The sequence below is a fragment of the Ptychodera flava genome, chromosome 2 (genome assembly GCF_041260155.1).
Source record: "Ptychodera flava strain L36383 chromosome 2, AS_Pfla_20210202, whole genome shotgun sequence".
NCBI lineage: Eukaryota > Metazoa > Hemichordata > Enteropneusta > Ptychoderidae > Ptychodera > Ptychodera flava.
This window is the reverse complement of record NC_091929.1, coordinates 41,595,744-41,620,918: the sequence shown is the minus strand read 5'-3', so window position 1 is coordinate 41,620,918 and position 25,175 is coordinate 41,595,744. Positions and strand designations below refer to the sequence as shown.

The following is a 25,175-nucleotide window of genomic DNA, read 5'->3' as shown; positions in this document are numbered from 1 at the left end:
TGGAAATAGATCACTGGAACTATTACAAGCCATTAAATATGAGGCCTAGTTGATGTTTAGTTGCTGATTTTCTGATGTACGAACCTGTGCCTTCTGAAGGGTATAAGAGTTCATTTTATATGACATAACGGTGCATTTCGCTGGAGGACTGACATTTTCACTTACAGCATACGTCTTCTATCTTCAGAAGAACGTCCCCCTCTATGAAGAGATCACCGATATTCCAAGAAAAGACATCGCCACCAATTGAACAATCTCCGGCAGTTGCAGCAATTTCATCGACAGTTAGTGATCTGGACCACAAGTTGAATTCTGTAAAACTACCAACCATTGCTTGATTAGCATCATATCTTCCTCCGACAGCGTCTTGTTCCTGTCCCAAGACTAAAAATCCACCACTGCCTATGGGATGCCCAATCTGAAAGTCACTTCCTTCTTTGCTGATGACGCCATTGTGGTAATATTTTGCAGCCGCCATCACTAGCAGACCAAGCGAAGCACACGTGATGCCATACGCTATCATCGATAGGTGGTGTTCGAATAACTAGCAAGACACCGACAATGTACCAGATGTATACGTGGAAGCCGACGCCATAATAGTGGACTAAAAATTCATTGCCGTGTTCAGATGTGGCGTAAGCCACAAAGGCTGCATCATGTCCAGTCTCATTTATTTGAACCCAAATGCAAGCAGTCAAAGCAGAGAGTGTAGGAATAGGTTTGGATACAACCACATTTGTACTTGCTGTCGTCAGTTTGAGTATCATCCTGTCTGAAATATGAGATACTGAAAAAACAAAAAGGAACCTTAAATGTATGGGTCAAAAGGCTTAGTATTTGCCTCTCGATTCTTTCAAAAATTAATTTTGCACTTACAAACTCTAAAATTTTATCTATTTAACAACACAAGCTGTGCCAGTTTTGACATTTCTGCCCTGAGCTGACCAGAGAGTCAAATGGAAACTCCGCCTTACATTTCAAAAAGTACCTCCATTGGAACTACTGTGACGTTATAACAAGATGACTCCCAAAATCAATAAACGTCTTTTCAGTGTTGGTCAAATGAATGCCGAAGGACCTGTATATCATATAGCTTTTGCGTTCGATCTCTGAGAAAATGTATGACATCTAGATTTTGTATAAAGCTACGTTGCGATATTCTAGGATGCATTCCAAGATACAATATACATTCAAAGTAATGATAACTCACTTTTAAGAGTGAAAGTAATAAAAAAGCATGAAAGCACCTGGCCATTAATATAATAAGATGACATGACGTCGGAAAATATATATCTAAAATATAATGACTTACGGATTTGGTGCTTGAAAATGGTATGAGATTTCAGGTTCAAATGTGAGGTAGAATTTATTTACATCGGTAAGAATATGAAAACTGTGCCCGACATGTCGAAATCTTTATTCGGAATCCACCAACAATGCGAATACGTTTTTTTTTGCCAAAACAGCAACATTCCAAATTTCACAACTATGTTTAAAGATCGTATTTATCACTTTTCAACTACCTCTCCAAATATCTAGCGTGGATTTCTAAACGCAACAATGTGAACATAGAAAAGATGGAGTAAATATTAATACTTACAGAAGACATCTTCAACCTTCATTGAAACATCGCCCTCTAGGTAAAAATCACCGATATTCCAATTGAAAACGTCGCCGCCAATTGAGCAATACCCAATGACGGTGGCGATTTCATTATCATTCATTGCTGTTGACCACATATTGCATTCTGTAAGACTACCCAACCAGTGCCTGGCTGGCTTGGTAACGGCCTCCTACGGTATCCTGCTCTTGTCCCAACACCAGAAAACCGCCGCTCGTCATGACATACCCTGTCTGATGTCCACTGCCAGCTTTGTTGACCATACCATCAAGGTTATGTTTCCAGCTGCCGTCACTTGAAGACCATGTGATACACATGTGATGCCATGACCTATCATCGATCGACGATGCTGGAATGACCAGAAGTACATTGCCAATGTACACATGGAAACCAATGCCAAAATAGTTGATGAGAAATTCATTGTCATGTTGTGGCACAGCATAAGAAACCAGGGCTGCGCTGTGCCCATCCTCGTTGATGTTCACCCAAATGCAGACACTTACAGAAGACAACTAAGGAATCATTTTAGATACTATTACGTTTGTGCTATCTGTCTTCAATTCCAGGACAGTTCGATCTGAAATATGTGACAATGAGAAACAAAGAATGTTAGGTATCTTCGATATGAAATTTAAGTATACATACAGCAAGGCATTAATATTAACAGTAATACTTCTAATAACGCATTTACATGTACCATCAAAACGACAAGCATGTACCACCATCTACACGACAGCAACGAATTCTACTTCATGTCCACTCAAACATATGAAGTATTCTTACACAGGAGAGCCTAGATTGTCTTCTTCGAACAAAAACGCAGTTCATTACCATGGTAATACTTGTCCCCGTCATCCATTCCATCTCAGTGAACATCATTCTGACGTAAATTTACAGTTTCTGCTGACATTTCAATGTCAAGTGCGCGATCCTTGATGCGGTTAGTTGATTCCAAACGTCTGAGTAGCATAGGCCGATTCTTACCTCTATAGGGAGATATTATCTAAATTGATTATTCAGGCGAAACAAAGAGATTAATGTAGCAATAAACCGCACCCAGCGATGGTATACCCGAGATCACGAGCGCAAGCAAGAACATTTACAGTGAACTGAAGTGGTTTGTAACTGTTATTTACTGATATGTCATAATAGTGTTCCATTCGTACAATACAGCGAATATAGCACCTATATCGTGTACAGGTGAATAACATCGTTTGCGTGTTGTAATAAGGAATATATGCTATTACATGAATAAGTGAATATATGAATAAGTGAATTAAATAAAATAAGTGAATATATGAATAAGTGAATTAACTAAAGTGCTAAATGGCAAAGAGGCGAAAACATGAACCAATACCAAATCAATAGAAATCTAACGAGCATTATCTCAATTACAATATTTTAATTGGCAGCTGTCACTCAGATGTTTTCAACAAGTAAGAGTTCACAGCATACGTCTTCACTTCTCTTTGAAACATCGCCCTCCATGCCCAGGTGGTCAATATTCAAAGCGAACAATTCCCCGAAATGAGAACAGTCTCCGACAATGTCTGTGATTTCGCCATCAGCCAGTGCTCTTTCCCACATATTGAATTCTGTCAAACTACCAACAAGTGCTTGATTCCGTCAAATCGTCCTCCGAGGCGTCCTGCTCTTGTCCCAAAACTAAAACGCCGCTGCTTCCGATGCTATAATGGCTTTGATGATCACGGCCAACGCTGCTGACAGCCCCGTTATGATAATACTTCCAGCTGCCATCACTTGAAGACCATGTGACGCACACGTGGTGCCATGCCCCATCATTGATTGGCGCGGCGGTGATGACTAGAAGTATATTTCCAACGTACACGTGGAAGCCGGCACCAAGATAATGGATCAGAAATTCATTGTCATGTTCAGATACGGTGTAAGATATCAGTGCGGCATCGTTTCCAGCCTCTTCGATTTTCACCCAAATGCAAGCAGTCACAGCGACCAACTCAGGGATTGGTTTTGCGAGAACTATGTTTGCTGTTTTCAGTTCGAGAATGACTCTGTTTGCGAACTGTGATTCTACGAAGAAAGCCAAAAAAACTATAAAATGACTCACACAGGTCAAAGAAGATTCTTATCCGAAGACCGCTTTCTCATAAAATACCAATGCCCGTTACTGTCTACCTGTCAAGAAATCGTCGTAAAATTTGTTCAAATTTTCTGGTTTTCATAATTAGGAATCACCTTCCTAAGAACCAGGCTTGTCACACATTTGTGATACAAGTCTTTGCTTTTCTGTCAGTATAGTCAATGCTCTGGTAATTTCGATTCTAAGGCAACATTTGATCCTTGCAACTTACCGCAAACGTCTTCTGTTTCAACAGAAACGTTGCCCTCTATTTGTAGATTAGCATATTCTATGCGAATAGATCACCAAAGGTTGAACAATCCCCTACCACTCTTTCAACCTCATCCCCACTAAATATTCGAGACTACAATTTGAATTTTATCACACTACCAATCAATGCCTCGTTTGCATCATATCGATCACCTACAGCGTCCTGCTCCTGTCCCATTAGCCCGCCATTTGCTATCGTACAGTCAATACGATGAGCTATGCCAGCTTTATTGACGACGCCATTGAGGTAATGTTTCCAGCTGCCGTCACGTGAAAAGGAATAACGTTGTCAACTCTCGGAATCAGTTGATTAAACAGGGCTTGACATTAAAACTTGACATAAAAAGGCCCATGATCTCCACTGGCCATTCTTATTCGGATGCGCATATTGGCATGGTTGTTTTGAGGTGAAGGCACTCATGATAGCGTGCTTCTAGGTCTGAAATATGAATAGTCACATTATGGCTGTATATCACAACGTGTCGTATATTAGAGGCAAACAGTCGACCTGTTATCTAAATATTCAAGTAAAGTTTATTTCAGTACTTATGGCCATTATTGTGGACAAGATGGGCACTGATTTACATGCAAAGATTGACGACCTGACCAACGACATTCGAAATGTACAACAAGAACTCAAAGAAACAAGAGAGGAGACGGCCTGACTAGCTGATTAGAACAAACATCTGAAAGATGGACTAAAAGGCCAGATGGAACGAGATAATTTAATTTTTAAAGGTATTGAACAAGAAGGAAATAAAACGTAGGAGCAGTCGGAAACTAAGGTGGAAGAATTCATCACAGACAAGTCATTCACAATGACATAGTCCCCACTTGTAATAGGAGTATTAGTCTTGATGGGGCAGGGAAATGTGGTCATTAAGAAGTATCACTGGAGTGTATATGTTGAGATCTATGGGCACATGGGTCTATGTCGTTGTTCCCAATTTGAAACACATGAGGCATGTCTAACTTATAGTTCAAAACCGGGGAAAACGATCAGACCTCTAGCTGTATTGGCCAGCCAAGAAATACATATGCGCATACTAAACGAGGTACAAGATGTGACATTTTAAGCTCTGATATCCTATCAAAATTGGAGGGTATAGAACTTGTGGTTACTGAGTTATGCATATATATGTATAATCAAGCTCAAAAGTCATCGAGGTCACGTGACATTTTGGGGAAAAAATTGAATTGCTAATTAATCCCTACATGCCAAAAATCAGACCTCTAGCTCCATTCGCTTGCCCAGAATTAGATACGTGTAATCAATCAGGTAAAACGTGTGTTGTCATAAGGTCTCCCATCCTACGAAATTTAAAGGACATAGCACTTGTGGTTACTTATTTATTGACATAAACGTATATTTTAGGTAAAAGGTCATCGAGGTTACATGACATTTTGTCAAAAATTATATCCTATAGTTATCCCTATATACCAAAAATCAGACATCCAGCTCTATTGGCTTGCTCAGAAAAAAGATATGCACATAATTAATGAGGTACAGTAGTTGGCGTCATAAGGTCTCCCATCATACCAAATATGAAGGGTGTACCACTTGTGGTTACTGAGGTATGGACAGATATGTATATTTCAGGTCAAAGGTCATTGAGGTCATGTGACATTTTGTCAAAAAAATTGTATCGCTAAGTTATCCCTATATACCAAACATCAAACCTCTAGCTCTATTGGCTCACTCAAAATCAGATATGCGTGTAATTAATGAGGTACAATACATGGCGTCATAAGGTGTCCCATCATACCATATATGAAGGGTGTAGCACTTGTGGTTACTGAGGTATGAACAAATATGTATATTTGAGGTCAAAGGTCACTGTGGTCACGTGACATGTTGTCAAAATATCTGAGATGTCTGCGTGAACTGATGGACGAATGGATGGACGATCAGACGGACATGACCCAATCTATAAGCCCTCTTGACTTCATCCATGGGGACTAAAAACTGTGTCACTGCATCCTTTTTGCAATACGAATACGATGAGAAACTAAATTTTTATTTTTTTTCTTGGCCTTGTACATGGGAGTCTATGGAGAACTGCCTTATAAATGGGAGTCTATGGAGGTGTAATCTAAAAAGTCCTCTAACACGTGAAACAAATCGACGTGCATCTGTATGGGGTAGGGTACTATCCTTGTGCAAAGTTTGAAAGAAATTGACCATGGCATGTCTGAGATATCTGCGTGAACGAATGGACGCACGCACGGACATGACCAAACCTATAAGTCCCCCAGGACGGTGTCCGTGGGGACTAATAAGCTTGGTATCGAAGGGGACACCATTGAATTTGACAGAATCCATCGACTAACGAATGCTCGTTCTCGCCCAAAACCCATTATTGCAAAATTTTCCAGGTACCAGCAACGAAAAGAAGTCTATGAGTCAGCAAAGCAGCTCAAGGGTGCAGCATACAGAATATCCGAAGACTTTACATTCAAAGTTAGAGAAACAAGAAGAAACTCGGACGTCATCTCTAAGCCGCAAGAGCGCAAGGAAGGAGGGCATTTCTTTTGTTTGACAAGCTGAAAATAGATGGTATATACGTTTGTCTATAATGGTGTTCGCAATGACATTCTTTTATTAGCAAGAACGGACACCATTAACAGCTGAGACGGAGGCCAAGGCCCTGACAACAACGGAAGGTATGAGCAAGACATATTTACACCGGAAAGTTTGAACGCTAACACTGATACACGCAGTTTGCCTGTTAAACTGCGGTGCCTTTTTGGAATATCCATAGTCTTTCTTCAAAACTCTGTGATCAAGATCTAATTTCTTACCTGTGTAATTTTTATATAATCCTCTTAACTGCGACCTGGATAAAAAAAATTCAAGCCACTCTATACATGGTTTTAAACCTTTTCAAAACCAGGATTAAAACGTTCAAAATATGGAAGACATCCTGGAGGAATAAATGTTTTCTACAGTGATTCATTACCATTCCATGTTAAGCAAATTCCAAGTAGTTCTTACAATATCATGTGGCTACATTTTTATAACCATTCAACTGATAACACCCCTGCCATTGTTTTCGCAGTTGTTTATAATCCACCAGATGATGTTGGAACAACTGATTCAGAGTGTACACTTGATATCCTTGAACAAGAGTATGCACAGTTTTGTAGTATCTTTCCAAATTCCCGTTTCTATATCTGTGGTGATTTCAATGCACGTACTGCAAATGACGAAAGTGTTGCGAAATTTGTCTGCCAAGATGTTATTTTTTCAAATAGTGACGCGCCTATCCCAAGTCGTATATCCTGTGATAGAGTTTTTAATAAGTCGGTCAGAAGTTTCCTTCAGTTTTGTAAAAATACAGAGCTCAGAATTGTTAATGGTAGGTTGTTTAAAGATGCTGGTAGTGGAAATTTCACTTTTGTTAATGATTCTGGTTACAGTGTCGTTGACTATTTGCTGACAGAGTCAAGTTATTTTTCAACTTTTTGTAGTTATTATATAGATAACAGGATAGAATCTGACCATCAACTGTTGTGTTTTGATATTTACGTGTACTCTCCTGTAAAAGAAATCACTGAGCTTGCTTCATCAGATTTAGGTATTGATGATCCTGTTAACAATGTTGACTGTGGTATTGTTAAATACGCCTGGAATGTTAATAACAGATCAATATTTTTTGAATATTGGGATTCTGTTCAAGCAAGACATCAAGAAGAAGAAGAATTTAACTAGTTCATTAACCACACCAATATTGAACAGGCAGCAAAGTGTTTGTTATCAATTTTAAATCTGCTGCTGATAATATGAAGGTTACGCATAGGTATTGTGGAAGACCACGTGAGAATACAGAATAGTCAACAAAGTCATGGTATGACAAAGATTGTAAAAGGTTTAAACGTATTGTAAATTCAAAATTAAATCATTATAGGAACAACAGATCTGTTGACAATTTAAAAGAGTTGAAGATATATAAGAATGATTACAGAGAAATTGTCAGCCAAAAGAAGAAGGAATACAATAAGAGTAATTTAGATAAATTACTGTCAGCCTCCATAGAAACAAATACAAAACATTTCGCTTGTACCATCTGCTAGTATTGACAAGGATGAATGGTTCAATTATTTTTCTCTCTCTCTTAAATACAAGTGGTATGGTAAATGATAATTTTTCTCATTTTTACAATGAAGTTAAAGATTTTGTTGATGGGTTTGAACAAGGTGTCCTAGACTTTAGTATCGATACAGAAGGATCGAAAGTCTTGAATTCACCAATTGCACTTGAAGAAGTAGAGCAAACAATCAGGAAGTTAAAGTATGGTAAAGCACCAGGATTAGATGGTGTAACCGCAAGTAGTTTTAAAGAATCACCACTTTCTGAGAAAGAAATGATTTGTAAGCTTTTTAACCCCGTCTTGGAGACAGGCAATTTTCCTGCAGCACGGATAGAAGGGGTTATTACTCCGATATACAAGAAAGGTGATAGGAATTGTGCAAAAGACTACAGAGGAATAACACTGTTGTCCATAATGGGTAAAATGTTTTGTGATATTGTGGAAAATATACTCCAGAAGTGGTTAAAAGATAACTATCCAATTGTTGATGAGCAGGCAGGTTTCCGGAAATCATTCTCTACAGCAGATAGCATTTTTATTTTACATACCATTGTATCCAACTATTTAGCACACAGAAAAGGCCGACTTTATGTAGCATTTATCAATTTTGAAAGGCGTTCGATCGCATTGATCATTATTGTATTTTTACAAACTTATAAAATGTGGTATGAAATGTAAAATTTATGATGTACTTGCTTCAATGTATAAAAGGTCAAATCATGTGTCAGGACTACGAAGGGTATAACTGACATGTTTGAGTGTAGTTTTGGCGTCCAACAAGGCTCTGTTCTCTCTCCTCTTTTGTTTTGTATTTTCATTAATGACATTGGTCTCACTCTGGCCAATACTCACCGGTTCTCTGGTGTCGAAATCGGTATTTTAACAATTATTTATTTGTTGTTCGCCGATGACTTAACTCTTGTCAGTACCTCAAGAATAGGATTACACCGTCTTCTCAATCAGCTTTATGAATATTGTTGTAAGTGGAAGCTTTCCATGAATATTAATAAAAACTAAAATTATTGTCTTTAGAAGGGGAGGGTCTTTGAAAAACCACGAAAACTGGTTTTATAATGGGTACAGGATATCAGTTACTTCTTTTTACAGTTATCTAGGTGTAGTTTTCTCGTGGTCAGGTCTTTGGTTCAAAGCCCAAAAAGCGCTTAGTGAGTTATCTAAATATGCCCATAAATGGTCAAATGGGCTTTCCTTGGTATTCAAAATGCGGTGTGAGGGCGCTGTTTTTAAGAAGCGGCCACCCGTTTAACATCTGATTGGTTAGATTTTCTCTTTCTATGGTAACTGTGGCAAAATTTGAACAGGTTACAGTATACCTTTAATGTAGGCGATAATGGTACTGATAAAATTGTGATTTTCAATGGCCAAGAGGGCACCACTTACACAGTTTCTTAGTGAAGTCAAAATAAGAAGACGGCTCAAGCAACTAATTAACAACCTACTCTTAACCTCCTGGTACTTTGCGGACGGGTGACACCAAGAATGGCGTATCAGAGAGAGGTTGGTTGTCATTAAGAAAGGTATACCTAGTCGAATCAATTTTTTGAACACCTTGAAAACTTCGTGAAATGGCTATGCAGAGCTTGTACCATAGCCTAGTTTACCAATGCCGTCAGCTATTTCGCCTGTCCTTGGAAAAATCACCTAATTGCTCCGATAAAATGATGCTTAAAGTTGTTCAACGTCAGATATCTACAACTAGTTTAACATATCTGCATTGCCTATATTTTGCAGAATTTTAGAAGAGACAAGTTATATATGATCCAATGTAAACACTTTAAATAGCCTGCCTTATTTAGAAAGTTCAAGATTACCATACTCGTCCCAGAATAGCCCTCGTGTGTAAGCCCTCCACTACTTTTCGAAGAGTTTGTAAAATGCTCAACATCCGTTTATAAGCCCCTAGCCTAGTTTAACTCAAATATGAAGAGGATAGAGAGAATACTGGCCTTTGCAGTTGGTAAAATTACTTTTAAGATTAAGGAAACCTATTGAAAGATGTAAACACAATGGTCTTTGAAGTTCTTGGCACAGCATCGCCCGCAAAATGGTACATTTTCGAAATGCCTATATATAACTGTGACCCTAAGTACCCCATTACATTAATAGAATAGCCCCACTCCCAAGTCATGTCTACCATTGTTTATTTTCCTTCGAGTCCGGGATGTTTTTTTTTCATCCACTAGACAATAAATATTACTTGTTTTAAGCAACTATCCTTTCATCTGTGAAGAGTTTTTACCGGTGACTTTTACAATTTTCGCCGCTAAATCGTTGTTTCCACAAGATGTTGACCGTGTGAAAGTTGTTTCTAGGTGCAGCCAATGCATGCTGGTTCAAAGTGCATATTGTGCTGTTGAGTGGCATACATGACGTCCTTCTTCAAAGTTTATTCTGTATTTCAATATATGATTCATATGAACATTTTACCATATTGTAACTTCTGTATCCAGGCACTGTGTAATCAGTTTGATTCGAAACATCAATGTAAAATACTATGTCACTTTAAGCTTGGAAATAGTCTCTGTATATTATAGTATTTTGCTACGCTGTAGATCAGTATTAATGTGATCATGGCATGCAAGTTCATGACATTGTGAGAATATGATTCTTGTCAGTGCATTTTGTCTTTTAGAATTTCTTCACATGTACGTTGAAGCATGTTCATGACATTGTGAGAATATGATTCCTGTCAGTGTCTTTTGTCTTTTACAATTTCTTCACATGTACGTTGACTCAAACAAAAGGTTATTGAAAGTTGGAGTGGTATCAAAAATAGTCACTAAATTAGTATAAATTAAGCATATAGAACAGATAATCTGGATTGCTTGAATATAAGCACCTCCCCTAGTAAATAACAGCAGTTTTTCTGTTGCCGAACCCAGGGGCAACACTGCAATAATTGTGGCAGCAAACGAGCATTGTCAATGTCCCAAATATAGTCACCACACATATGATTTGTCGTAGTAGATGTGATTAACATAAATGATCTTTATCTACTCTTTTGCAAAAATTCAGCTGGAAAATACGCTCGAGTGCAAATATAATTATGGCCTACTTGGACAGGGTTGCGTGTTGCATTTTCTATAGTCATCATCATGACCGTCACAATTTACCGCAGTTCTTGTAAAAGGAACGGAAGGCGATCGGATTTGCAGTTGCAAAATCAAATACCAATAACTTGATATTTACATGCCACGCACGGTACCGCTCATAGAAATTGGCCCTAGATACGTAAAACCAACAGAGTTAAAATAGAGAATATCGGTAGATTGAATTTCAAATATTGTCAGTTTTAGGCACCTTATTTCTGCTGGTGGATATTTACTTGTCCCCGAGTCTGTCTGATAGCTCAGTAAAAAGCTTCGTGCTTTTCCGATTACTATATGTGTGTGTACTGTGTCTGTGTGTCGTCTGCTCCACGCACACCGTGTTGCTCGGTCGCGCACAGAATTGCAACATCTAAGTCGGTTACTGTGACCAACTCTTTTGGGTTGGAAGCAGTGGCCGACTGGTTTTGTGTGAGGCCTAGCAGCTAGGCGATGTTGCCGTGAGTGTGTGGGGGTTCGAATCCCGTTTGGGTTATAGTAAACACCTATTGCCTGGTCATGAGGGCTATAGCGCCCGTCTATTACCCCGAGGGCCGTGTGTTACCAGAAACACATCGCTATTCCCCGAGGCCGTAGGCCGAGGGGTATAGCGATGTGTTTCTGGTAACACACGGCCACGAGGGGTAATAGACGAGCGCTATAGCCCGAATAAAGACCAGGCTATAGGTGTTTTATAACACACCACATGCTCATGTTTTATTGTTATATAGTTTTTAATGTGTTTTGATATTTTGCACCACAACAATCCACAGTGACAAGTTCACTGGGCGATGTTTCCACCGCGGTTTCAGTTGTACACGGTACCACTTTCTCTCAAAAAATATTCTAAACATACCTAGCGACATCTTTAGTTGCACTTTAATCTTTTCCGTCGATGAGCTACTCAAGTTCCTATGCTGTTGGAATGTTGGAAAATGTTGGAATAAAGAGAATGTGTCGTCACCTATGCCGGACGCACAGCACATCACGTTCTAGTCACCCGCCATTGTTGCAAAGCTGCAGACGACACTACGGTCACGTGACCGGGCACTTTTCCAAATTTAGTCAGAACTATTTCCCTAGGGAAATAGCTTTTCAAAAAATGCCCTCTGACGTCACTTTTGTCGATCCGGCGGGGACTAGACGTATCTATTTTCTCGTCACGTGACGTATTCTGGCGAATCGCGACACGGAATGAGCATGTGGCGTGTTATAATAAAATTTATATTTCTTTAATCCCAAAGTTTGAACGAAAACTATTGAATGTTTTTAATCTAGATTATGAAAGAGAATGCTTTCTCTGGCAAAGTGTAAGAGAAGCTGAAAAAATTGGTTTCGAGGCAAGTTTACCTGAAAAGGTAGGTTTTATGACTTATGTGAGAGAACCTGGCCTTTGAACTTTAGTATAAAAGAGACACAATGTCAACAAGGGTGCCATAGACATACCGAGTGTTTCACATGTATCTCAATAAAATCTTTCTTCAGCACGGCATACACAGGTAGACTTGTTTGGATGTGATATACACCAGCCGTTGTGTTGACATGGTCCTTCCGAGCAAGATTCTATGAAAATATTCTGAAATTTGAGATTCCTTTCAACATTACAATGAATACTAAAAATCATTAATTATTATCTAACAAATTAAAAACAGGGGATCTGTCGGCATAATGCAGTTTTCACGTAATAAGAAAAGCATCTCTGAAGTTCCAGCTTTTATTTAATCGAGTTCTATTTTAATAGAATTAAAATAGGAAATTTGCTTTTCATCAAACTAATATCATGTCAGTTTTCGCACTACACTGTATTATAATACAACTTTGTCAATATCAGTGAATGTTAAGACATCATACCCTTAGATTACTGATTCGTCCGATTATCCAGTAGTGTGGCCCAGATGTTTTTCTTCATCTTAAATTCACTTGCATAGCCAAACTATAAAATAATAGCAATAATGCACACCTCAACGCCCATAATGGACTCAAGTAAACTTTGCACATCATATCGTACTTGACTTCGCCTCGTACATTATGTTGTAAAAAGTTTGATTACTCTCATTATGGGCGGGAGGGGTACAGTATTTCTTAAATATTTAGGGTTGGAAAGTGACCCTCTCAGGAATTGGATTTGGATCGATCCTTCATTTCATTGAAGGTTCGACAAAATTTACCTATAATCCGGTCAATACTGGTTGAGCGTGCATTATCCCATGTCCACATCAAAGAATTCGGAATGCGAGTTTTTCTCTCCCAAAATAGACATATTACTTGCACATCAAACGGTGCCAATTGGCCTCTGGCAGTTTTTCAAACACATGAGAATAAATTTGTGGGCATAAATACTTGCCTTGTTGGGAAAGAGTGATTCAAAATCATCCCTCACTGCCATCATGGCGCCAGGATGATAGATTATGTCTTCAAGAGTTTCATGCACAAAGCACTTGCGGCCAAAATCCCTATACGTTATGATAGCGACGCATGCATTCCTGAAAACACATCAACGGTGTGTTGACATGTGACATGCTGTACTCAAACGATGCGACCGTCCAATCTTTTAAGAAATTTGTTGATGCATATCCGTATACTATATGAGTGGACGCAAAATGAAACTTCAAACTGAGTAAGATGAACAGGAATGAGAATTGAGAGCTATTTTGCTCATTGAGGCTGATGGCAGCAACAATTTCAAACACAAACTATCAGTTGCAGTGATGTGTCGAAATCCGAGGGATACATTAGGGACCTGTTAATAATTTATACTGCTTAGTAGCTGAAGGATTGTGTAGGGAGGTACTAAAAATGCGCGATCAAAAGGGTGCCATGGAGACCATTGAAGTCCGAGGCTATTAAATATTCTGGGTGCTGCATGTAATCGTTCATCTTTTATTGCTAAAACATATGTGATTGTTATTGAAAGTAAAAATTCAATACACATAGACACTAATGAATTATCTCTAGTGTACTCATTCATCCTACACACATTTGTTAAACGAGAAAGCATGTCTCCATTGTGTATGTTGTCTATCGTATCCTCTCATCTTGCTATCTTGGTGAGAGTTTTCAGTGCTCCTTTTATGGTAGGGCGCGCCTCGGGCACAAATTTTCGGACTCTCAAACTTTTTCAATTCTTTTGTGATCTACCACTTGTGGGGGTTCATTTTAAAGCTCTTGGTGTGAGAAAACCTCTCTCCGGCTTAGTTTTCGAAATTTGGAAAAAGGATTTTTCTCCGTAGAATAAACACACGGATGGCGGCCATTTTGAATTTCAAACGTCGGTAAAACTCGGGTTATTTGTTTCTCTAGTACCAAAGTCTGACTGCGACCCCCCCCCCCCGATTTTTATTCTTGATTTTGAAAGAAAATGGTTGAAAGATTCCTTGAGGATGAACAAAAGTTCAAATCTTTCACTTTCGAGGCGCATACTACCTTGACATAGAGAGGAGACCGGAATTTTGTTTGAGTTGTAAATTTTTTTCTGAGTATTTTCAGAACGCATCCCACTGAATGGGCAAAGGCCCTTTTATGGATAGAGTATTGAAAAATTCAGTCGAAGATTAGAACTTTTCGAGTGAGTCAAGCTACTTCACGCCTGGACAACCGTTTTATATTCGCTTGTTTAATTATTTCGTCAAATTAACTCAGCGAGCTATGATGTAACCCTTCATTGCACATGAACTTGTACACAGATGTACATTCATGCAAGACGTTAATTATTTTTTGCTAACCCAAGCGTGCGATGATCATAGTCGGAACAATTTGTTGATACGATTATTTGAGCGACGTTTCATCAAAGTTGGTTTGCACGTGTATTTTTTTTAAACCTGAGGGAATCTGATTAGTCGCTCTGTAAATATTCCTTATCAGTGATCTAAGCGATCTCACGTTTACATGTCATAAACAAGGTATACATTTAGTTCGGGTCAATCGAAAGAAATAACGCCACCAACAATACAGTAGTCTTCATAACAACATATAGCCCGTACATTGAAACGCCAAAAAAATCAAGCAAGCCCTGACAGAAAACTGGAGTGAATTTGAAAAAGACGAAACACTAAAAAACTGTTCCAAAACCAACCAATAATCGCATATACAATGAACAGAAATATAGGTAACAAACTTATAAGCGCCAGACTTCACAAAAACTACAATAGCTCAAACTCAGGTTCACAGCAAATAAAAGTATATCGTAGTAATATTCACTTTATTTACTTTTAGGACGGATACAAGTAAAGGATGATCAAATTAAAAATCTGCCATTCTAACATCCAGGCTTTATTCTATGCCTTTAAAATCAAATGTATGGTGTAAAGATGCCATACGCAAAATTTAATAAAACTTGTCCTCGCTGAAAAAAAATGTGTTTTAAATGTATTCTTTGTAACCTTTTTAGGGATAAGCAGGGTTTAGAAATCTGTGAAACAGAAACTAAAAGAAGAGCTGGATTTATCTTTTATCACGACAAGCAGTTGTAAGTTGGATGAGGTGACAGATAAGTGTACATTTATGCAGATGTATGCAATCACCTACTTTTAGGGCTTCTTTGTACTTCCATACTCAACATTTCAAGATGTAACGATTCTAGCTGGGTGAAATTTTATCGAATTTTCAAATTTACTCTCACAATACCATGCAGTAAAGTGACAATTAAGCTTGGCAATAAAACTCTAAATGCTTGATAACAATAATTATTGAAACTTTGATTATCATGATTTTCATCACTTTAAAAGTGTTAATCATTTTATTCCTCTGATTTTAGGAAGAGAATAAATTATGCAAAGCAAACTTGTCATTTTTTGTCTACATAAACTTAAAAGAGATATAATTAGTGTCAATTTTATATAATGTTATTGTGAAAAGGAAAATTTAGATTTTATTGTCCTATACATGTAACTTAATCGTTCCAGTGAATATTGATTCTATCTTAATTTTATATTTTATATTTTATAATTTTTGTATCAGAAGTTGGTTCATATCTTTCATGTCTGTCTAATTAAAAACAGAAACTTTGTATTAAAGATTACCAGAATCTTTCCAGTTTTCTTCATTTCGCAATTTATCACAGGCTGCAAGTAAAAAAAGTCGAATATCAATATAAACATTGTGATTAAAATGCCAAACCTCTTAAAGCTAAATAAACAATACCAGTAATATTTTTTTCAAGTGGCAAAATTCATCATCTATTTCTCCATTCCTTTAAAACTAATATTTATCTTTGCATTGTTTTCTTCTACAAGCTATGTATGACATAAAGTTCCCCTTTGGGATCAAGATGATTAAGCTACGATTGGCTTGTGTCAACAGTAATATGCTGCTGACAACACAGCTACGGAATATAATATCGATGATTGGGCAGCAAAGGGACCACGAGTCTTTACACCCACTTTCAATTGTAAAAAACTAACTACGACCATTCAAAGACATATTTAAATTCGTCAGGCCGACGAATTTAAATATGTCTTTGAATATTCCACTTGTGTGTACTTTTAGCATGCTGCACTTTGCCGACAAACGAAATCCAAAAGTGTGCCACAATCTGAGTCTCTCACGGTTCTGTTACCGATCTCACAGCAGTCAGCATCTTGGCCAACGGTGTCATTTTTTGGACTTGCTGGATCCCATAGAATGAACTCCGGATTAAAATAGCTACCATCGGCCCACTTGAAAGAACCTTCATTCTAAAATAAAAGGAAACACGATTGATAGGTGTGTGTTTCATGATGGACTCTCGGTGAGAAAAATTTCTATTGAGAAATTGCAAATACATCAAAATGGTGTCTCAAACCAAGATGATTCAGAATAACTCCGTTTTATCAGTCAAATATGAAAAGACATTAAATCGTAATAATAAATTTCCATTGTTATAATGTTCATCGTTTTCAGACATCCTTACCGTTATATCATTCAAGCCTATCCACACATCTGTAAAGTACTTCACAACGACGTCAAAGACAGAAATTGAATGAAAGTATACGAGATTTGCTCCACAGCCCATGGACTGACATTGATCGCGAGCAATCGTCCAATTCACTTTATGACCACCTCTATGAAAGCATGTTCCATATATGTCAAGCCAGTAACACCCACATTCGAAGGATCCTATTGTGTTCTCGCATTTCTGGTTGCAGTTATTCAGATCACTTTCAGCACACTCATCAATATCTGAAAGGTGCAGTTATATTGTGAATGAGATTTCTTTCGAATGATTTTACTAGAATTTACTAAATGTAGTGCCCGTAACAGACAAAACATGGTAATCTTCTCACCTATTATCTTTTCACAGATGTAAAATATATATGTTGAAAGTAAAGGTTCTTTATAAAAGTTACGTAATGAAAGTTTAAATGTAATCAACATTTAGTTATAATTTATTCATACTGTGTATTCCCCTGGGCCATTACTGTGGAATCAATATAATGTTACCCAGGCTCAACCGGCAACCAATTCAGGCCACGTAAATAGAAAACTTTATAACCAGCATATTAAAAAGAATAAAATGTTACTTTTTCACCTTGAGATTTTTTGTATGTTTAATGACCAAATGGTACCTACAGGTACCCCCTACTGATTAAATAAATCATTATTGATAATATAGCTTTAAAACGAAGGAGAATGGTTCTGACCTTGGCAAGGATCTGAGTCGCTCCAAGTGCCGTCCATGCAAATTGTATAATTCTTTTCAGGTGCATATCCAGTGTCACATGTGAAATGAGCAGCTGACAAATGACCAGTGTCATGGGCGTAGACGTAACCATTGGGGATATTATAGGTTTGGCAGGCTAGCGTTATCAGATCATGCAGAAATAAATGAGAAAGTATTATGTCAATCGCAGTTCTCATATCAGTTTCATAATAAGAACTGGTTAAACTATTTCAAAATATAGACTTGTTTATATTTGAATGTTTCCAACGAATAACGGTGAGTAAAGGATCTATTTTGAGATCCAAGCTGAGCGGTTGTGATGGAAAGAATTCTGGAAAGCAGAATCTTTTGACTTTCCCTTAAGAAATCATTCCAAATCTATACATTTAGACAAAGTGGGTGAAACTGAAAATGTGAAGGCAAATGTTTCTCCTGGCAGGTTCTAATGGTTTGTACCTTAGCAAGAATTTGTACAGCTGTGTACATTTACGATTCTTTTATACCAGTATGTTGATGGCATGGATGAAGCGACCTGACTATTCGAGACAAGCAAGAAACAACAATATGCTAGCAATATAGCACAACTGAAACGCACCTCAGTTCTAAGAAAACATTCCAGCTTTAAATAGTTAAGCCAGAATTCCAATATACTTTTAATATATATTGGCAATAAAGCACCTCAGAAACGGACATAACATGAGCAAGATTTGACCAGTAAGCTCTCTAATACACTCGCCATTTCTCATTGATGTGGTTTATCACCTAATTTACAAACTCATACATCTACTTGCCAGCTTCAATTTCCTTTATGGCATTAATATTCGGGTATCAGGAGCATTAAACAGACTCGTTCTAAAAAAAGGCGTTCGCACGTGGTTTCTTGACTGACAACCTTTGTGTTGTATGTAATCAGGCTGGCAAAATGGCGGAACGGCACATTTCGTCATCAGTGGTTGAGAAATTATACTTGAGTGGCTGGGCGGAAAAGCTAACTATGGGAAATATTGCTGAGAGAGTGAGTAGAAAATTCGTTGTTGAGGGGAGAGGTTATCTCGAAGAATTTTGAGTAGTGAGAAGGCAGCCGACGGCTAATGGATCGGCAGAAAGAAAGTGTGAAAAGTTTATCTTTGTCAGGGGAGAAACAGAGAATTCTCGAATTTGAAATAAGCTGGTTTACTACCCATGATATTAAACTCAAAATATTAACTTTCTGACGGAATTAATTATTTTCCTTTAGTAATACTTATTTTTTGTTCAACTACCTGTCAAGCCTACTTTTCCTGAGCGTTGCTCTTACAAATTCAAAATTACTGTTAATGCACCTAAATTGTGCACTTCTTTGAAAGGTATGAAAACGATTTGAACTAGTTGGATTGTGAAGTAATGCTGATTTAATCTGCAATCGTAACCTCATCTACTTCTATTTTTACGTTACACACTTGTTTTACAAGTAATTTGTAATATTGCAACTTTCAACAATAGGGCACCTAAAATTTTTGAGAAATTTGAAACATATGAAAATCCAATTGTCCAAAATTAGTTCCAATCATGTTTATGTAAATAACGGGATATCTACAAATCTTCGACACTTACGGCATCGTTTTGCTGACATTCTACAATCAGAAACTCCTTGGTGGTCTGTTTCACTACAGTTTTGCCCTCCGTTGTTGGGTGTTGGGTTATCGCATTGCCTAGTCCTTGTACGAATTCCCCATCCACAGGTAACAGAACATGGGCTCCATGCACTCCATTTGCCCCATCCACCATCTGCTATCAATGTGCACAGGAAGAAATTTCATCGGAAATATTGGTTAAGGTAGTACACGCCACAACGATCAAAGCTGCATCACACAGCAATACCAAGCTGCCACAATTGACGGAGTATTAATAAGAAGAGAGTCAACCGGTAAGTGGTATACCCCGTATCTTCAATATAAGTTTTGTAGGTAGATGTTTCATCTTGTCCAATAAATACGTGATATAAAAGTGTTAGACTCGTTTTGCTGCCTGTGGTCACGTTGAAATGCCTTAAACGTACAGACTTCTCAACGTACACTTTTGAGATTTTCCCTCCAAGTTTCGAATGCTTACAATTAACACATCTGTCTTTTTTCATCCTGCCATCATTTAACCATACGCTCTAGCGCCCTTTTCGTTCCAGACGTAACCTCCACATTTCTGATAAGCAAGGGCATCGTAGCAAAGTTTTACAGCCTTGACATTCCATCTTATCCTTCATTTTGTTTTACTGCAGTGTTTTTATCACATTTCTTAAACTCTCCTACTTACTTTCCTCTATGCATCAAAGGGTCGGCCTCACATCTTGCCATCTGATTTATTTCTAATCGGAAAAAATGACAGCTAATATATACATTTCGATTTGGCAGGTAGGTTCATGCCTCGAAGCACTATTCTATCCTAGATGCTAGATAGGTATCTTCTCCTTTTGAGGTCGAGTGTTGTCTGAGTACATGTCTTGTGTGCATAATAAATAGTGTATGGCAAGGTAGGATCTCACGCTGAGATGGAGTGCTGCGTGGGCGCAGGTGTCGAATTTACAGCGTATATATGGCCAGGTAATAACCCCCTCTGAAGACAGAAACCACGAGAGTTGTCGACGATCGACAAAGATTTAAAGTGACTGCAATTTGCTGACAGTTTGATAGCCAGTATTACCATATGGTCTATTTTAGACTATCTGAAGGATATTAACCTGTTTGTAAGGTACACGAATTTTTGCCATACGAAGGTATGACGACTAATAATAGCCGACCAACACTTTGACCCTATCCAATAGCAAAAGCTATGTAAAAGAGCGAAGTGATAAGGCTTAATATGTAATTTTAAATTAAAAGAAGCGCCCTCCTTGTGTTAACAACATGACCACATTTTTTTTACTTTTAGCAAAAACAAACTGAAAAATCCTACATTAACTGCAAGAAATTCAAAATGGGCATACACAAGCAAAAAAAACGAGAAAGCACTATCGAATTTGATAGTCCGAATATCTTTCCAGGCAAATCCTAACTAAAAACGATGGATATAATGTGGCATAAGAGAGAGACCTGTTTTTTCGATACTCGGATGCTTCATACCCTGTCCACCACCACCACCATGGCCCAATTCACATAAACGCCTTTCACCCCCAGTTCCCTGTATACAGGTCCAACTTTACCATAGAAAACAATGGATTTGGTACAAACCATGGTGGTGAAAGGGTTAAAGCCTGGCAAGCACGGCACTTTTTGATGCGCACTGGCTACAATTCTAAAGACCAGGTCAAACCGGTGCATTAACGATATACAGTAAATATCGAATAAAAAAACCTAAAAATACGTAGTGCACTTACAGAGAACTACCTGTGTGAGAGGTGCTCGTCGTAAGAACTGACTTGGCTTTATATATCTTTTACAGTGCGGCGCACTTTCTAGATTTTTCTATCGATAGACCCATGGCAATTTTGAGTAGTGCATGAATCGTCCGTGCGTAAAACCCCAAATTCTGCCAAATATTCCAAGGCTAGCAGGATTATAAACAGATCAGAATGACAATCATAGATCAAAGATCTAACTCACCGACTACGCAGGTGACGCTTGCAATTTCAGCAGATTCTACGATTAGTAATTTTCCCCAGTTCCAAAGCTCACAAAATAGGAGTAATTGTTCATCGCCATTGCAATGTATTTCACCGACAACTGTCATTGAAACATCATCAACCGTGTAGTTACCAACCTCTGTTTCAAAGGAAAATAGAGATAAACTGCCATACCCAATAAAAAGAATTAAAGAGATTTCAACGTGTCGTTAACGATATTGTATTCTTCCGACTAGCACTTGTGAAATTATGTTTTATCATTAAGATAATTCATGCCTCGATAAAGAAAGACTTCAATTTAGCTCAAACCTTCAACCATACTCTTTCAAAATCATGAATGAAATTCACGGGTCACCACTCTATCGTTTGGCACAGAGAAACAAATTATCAAATCTTTATCTTTTATATATTATGTAGAATTCAAAATGGTCACCATCACAGTGATATCTCTATTGAGAGCCTTGACCGTACCTGTATTTACTCTTGAAAATCCAAGCTGACGGCATGACACGTTTGCAGTATTAAGATCCCATTCCTTTTTGCTTATGGCACCCCATCGTCCATTTACAGTGTTGAAAACTTCTACGTAACCTTCTCCTACCTTTCTGACCCTGACAATCTTATTGGAACTGTCGTAAAAATGCATATTATATATATATATATATATATATATAATATAATATATATATAGATATATATATATATATATATATATATATATATATATATATATATATATATATATATATATATATATATATATATATATATTATATATATTATATATATATCCATTTTGGTGATAACCGGGAGGGCACATTGTATACATTTTGTATTTCATGTGGTCAGTGACAAAAAATTCACACACATTCATTATTCAATTACACCAATGTATCCATGACTTGCACAAATATTCATGTTTTAATAATGCACAGCTCAAATGCATTGCTCTACAGCTAACGCGATCACATAGTGTGCATACGCATATATATATATATATATATATATATATATATATATTTATATATCTATATATATTATATATTATATATATATATATATATATATATATATATATATATATATATATATAATATAAGACGGCGATGTCTCAGTACAATTAGTGTACGTATTCCAAGCTTATCCAATATCATCATACGTTTTCAAAGGATAGGGGTCAATGGCCTTAATTATTTAGCGGTATAAAGAGCAGCAGATATTGCCTTCAAGTTTAAAGTAATAATGTCTGTCACTCATATTTTATGTATATTTCAATTCTCAGAAGGACGATTTCAGCCTAATGGATAATCACGCAGACGACCTAAATTTTTGTATCGTGCACGGTTTTAGTTAATATGCAACAAAATACACTTGTTTACATATATACAGTCTTATCTAATTCTTTCAATATTATAACCAAGACCAACAGCAAAATACCTGCTTTAATATTGACTTCACACTGTCCTTCACTGTCACCCTTGCAACCATCATCCTTGTTTTGGTTTCCTCCGTACCTGCAATACCTGTGCCGTGATGCTAAAGTCCCCGGATATTGGAAAGGAGACAGTTCACTCCACATCGACCAACCTGAAAAAAAGCGGTGGCATAATTAACTTCAAACAATTATTCTTGCAAGGATACAGCTGAACTGTGAATTATGGTCTTGGTAATAAAAATGTTTTTGCAAAACGTATATTAAAAACTTGGCGTGTCGTGCATGCGATGAATTATTCCCGCACTATTGCTTTAACTGTACTATCTACACATGCAAAGATCATTCAAGGATGGGCACAATGTGGGTGATATGCGCTGTGATGTGTCAGAATCGTAATCGTACGTGCGCTCTATAGATAGCGACGCGCGTAGGTCAATTAAAGGTTATTTAAAATCTAAGTAGATGAGAACACATTATTGTGTTCCACAAAGACTACCTTACTCCCGTAATTCTGCTTATAATACATGTGATATTTGGCAGTAGACGTGATTAACATACTGGATCTCTGTCTACTCAATCTTAATCATGGCCTACTTGGACAGGGTTGCGTGTTGCATTTTCTATAGTCTTCATCATGACCATCACAATTTACCGCATCCACTCTTAAAGCCGATTTTTCACAAATCCTCTCTCTTTCCTGGTGCCCAACGCCACATGTTACGGAACACTCTGACCAAGATGTCCACGTAGCCCACGTGGACAGTTCTTGCACTTCTAATCATAAGAATAAAGGAGAAAGCATTGACTTTACAGTGGAGGAATTGAACACCATTTACGACACACATTAGTTAAAGGGACATAAGCTGTAACTTGTGGCAAGTTTTTCAGTGTTCTGCTTCTGTATATCAACTAGAGTGTCTGTCAACACAGCTTGTATGTGTATAGCGATTATTTTTATTGTTTATAAATGAATTCTAGTCCGGACTTGAATACTATTTTCAACAATAACAATGGATATTATATTCATATAAGGTTGTGTTGATATGCTAAATACTTTGTATTAAATGACAGTTAAGGGAATCAATGCACAAAGTGTATAGGAAACAAAAAAACAAAAGTTTTCAAAAAATAGCCAAAAGACACAGCTTATGGAGCCCTAACAGAAATGGAGTTCAGCTACAGAATTGACGGTAACCGATGAATCATTACTGCTGTTCTTTATGTAGACTGTTAAGTGTTATGAACATGTCTTTAGGTATGCAGATTTCGAGAATTACTTTGCAGACGGAAGCGAATAATGTTTTCGCCTTATTATTATTTCTGTAAAAGTTAAAAATTACTTTTCCACATACCGTAATCAAAGAGAATAGCAGCGTTTAGAATTTTAACTGTAGTAAATCTTAGGCAAGTAATTTGCTTATTTCCCTCGAAATTCCACCATGAATCATGATTTAATATGAAACTGTAAGACACAATGTTTCCCTTTTAAAAAGCATTATTGAAAGCTCGAACGATAGTTTCGGGGCACATTTCACTGTCAAAAGATCGATTTTGTGAGTAAGGCTGTGTGACTATGATGACAGATGTTGAATGTAAGTTTGTGTACTTCATCGCAACAGTGAGACTGTTAACAAGATTTCTATAGACATACCAAGTATTTCACATAAGTCTCCATAAAATCTGTCTTCTGCACGGCATACACAATTAAAGTCATTTCGACGTGATATACACCAGCCGTTGTGTTGGCATGGTCCTTCTGAGCATGATTCCATGAAGGTATCCTGGAAATTTGAAATTCTTTTTAATATCAAATGGAATGCTGAAAATCGTTTATTATGATGTTAACAATTTGAAATATGTTGAATGTTTAGATAATTAAATGCACTTTTCCTACTTATAAAAGAGCACTTAGTTTGTTGCTCATTTTCTGAACGTCAAATTTTTAAATGTTATCTTATTTTCAGTAAATTTGATTCCATAAAATAATATCTTGTCTCACTAAACTACAATATTAACCCTTTGAGTGCTGTAATTATTCTCACCAACATTTTAGTACAACATTTTTACCAATCTCTATGAATTTTTATGAATTTTTCTGTAATTATTTTTATAATTTTGGACTTAATGGCCATCACATTTCATTGGCTTCAGTTTGTTATCAAAATTTTGATAAAATCTGAAGAATATTGGACTTGAGTATATTTTCTAATGGTGACAAAAATTGACTTTAACTCTCTAAGGACATACATTCGTGCCCCTTCCATTCATTTCAGATGTCTACAAAATTAGCCAATAGACCAGTCCGTTTGGCACGTATC

At 37.3% G+C, this 25,175-nt stretch overlaps 1 protein-coding gene across 1 annotated transcript in view; it reads right to left on the bottom strand.

The window, feature by feature from the left end:
• Positions 1-15,371: 15,371 nt before the first annotated feature.
• The window catches only part of LOC139120984 (uncharacterized), a 10,492-nt gene continuing 688 nt past the window's right edge, over positions 15,372-25,175 (bottom strand). Inside the window, exons 2-10 of the mRNA XM_070685570.1 lie at positions 24,509-24,638; positions 23,452-23,631; positions 22,860-23,009; positions 21,894-22,051; positions 21,403-21,561; positions 19,421-19,594; positions 17,808-17,963; positions 17,078-17,346; positions 15,372-16,862 (exon numbers count right to left, since the gene is read on the bottom strand). Of these exons, the coding sequence (XP_070541671.1) occupies positions 16,671-16,862; positions 17,078-17,346; positions 17,808-17,963; positions 19,421-19,594; positions 21,403-21,529 (918 nt within the window). The 5' untranslated portion in view covers positions 21,530-21,561; positions 21,894-22,051; positions 22,860-23,009; positions 23,452-23,631; positions 24,509-24,638 and the 3' untranslated portion in view covers positions 15,372-16,670. The remainder of the gene's footprint in view (positions 16,863-17,077; positions 17,347-17,807; positions 17,964-19,420; positions 19,595-21,402; positions 21,562-21,893; positions 22,052-22,859; positions 23,010-23,451; positions 23,632-24,508; positions 24,639-25,175) is intronic.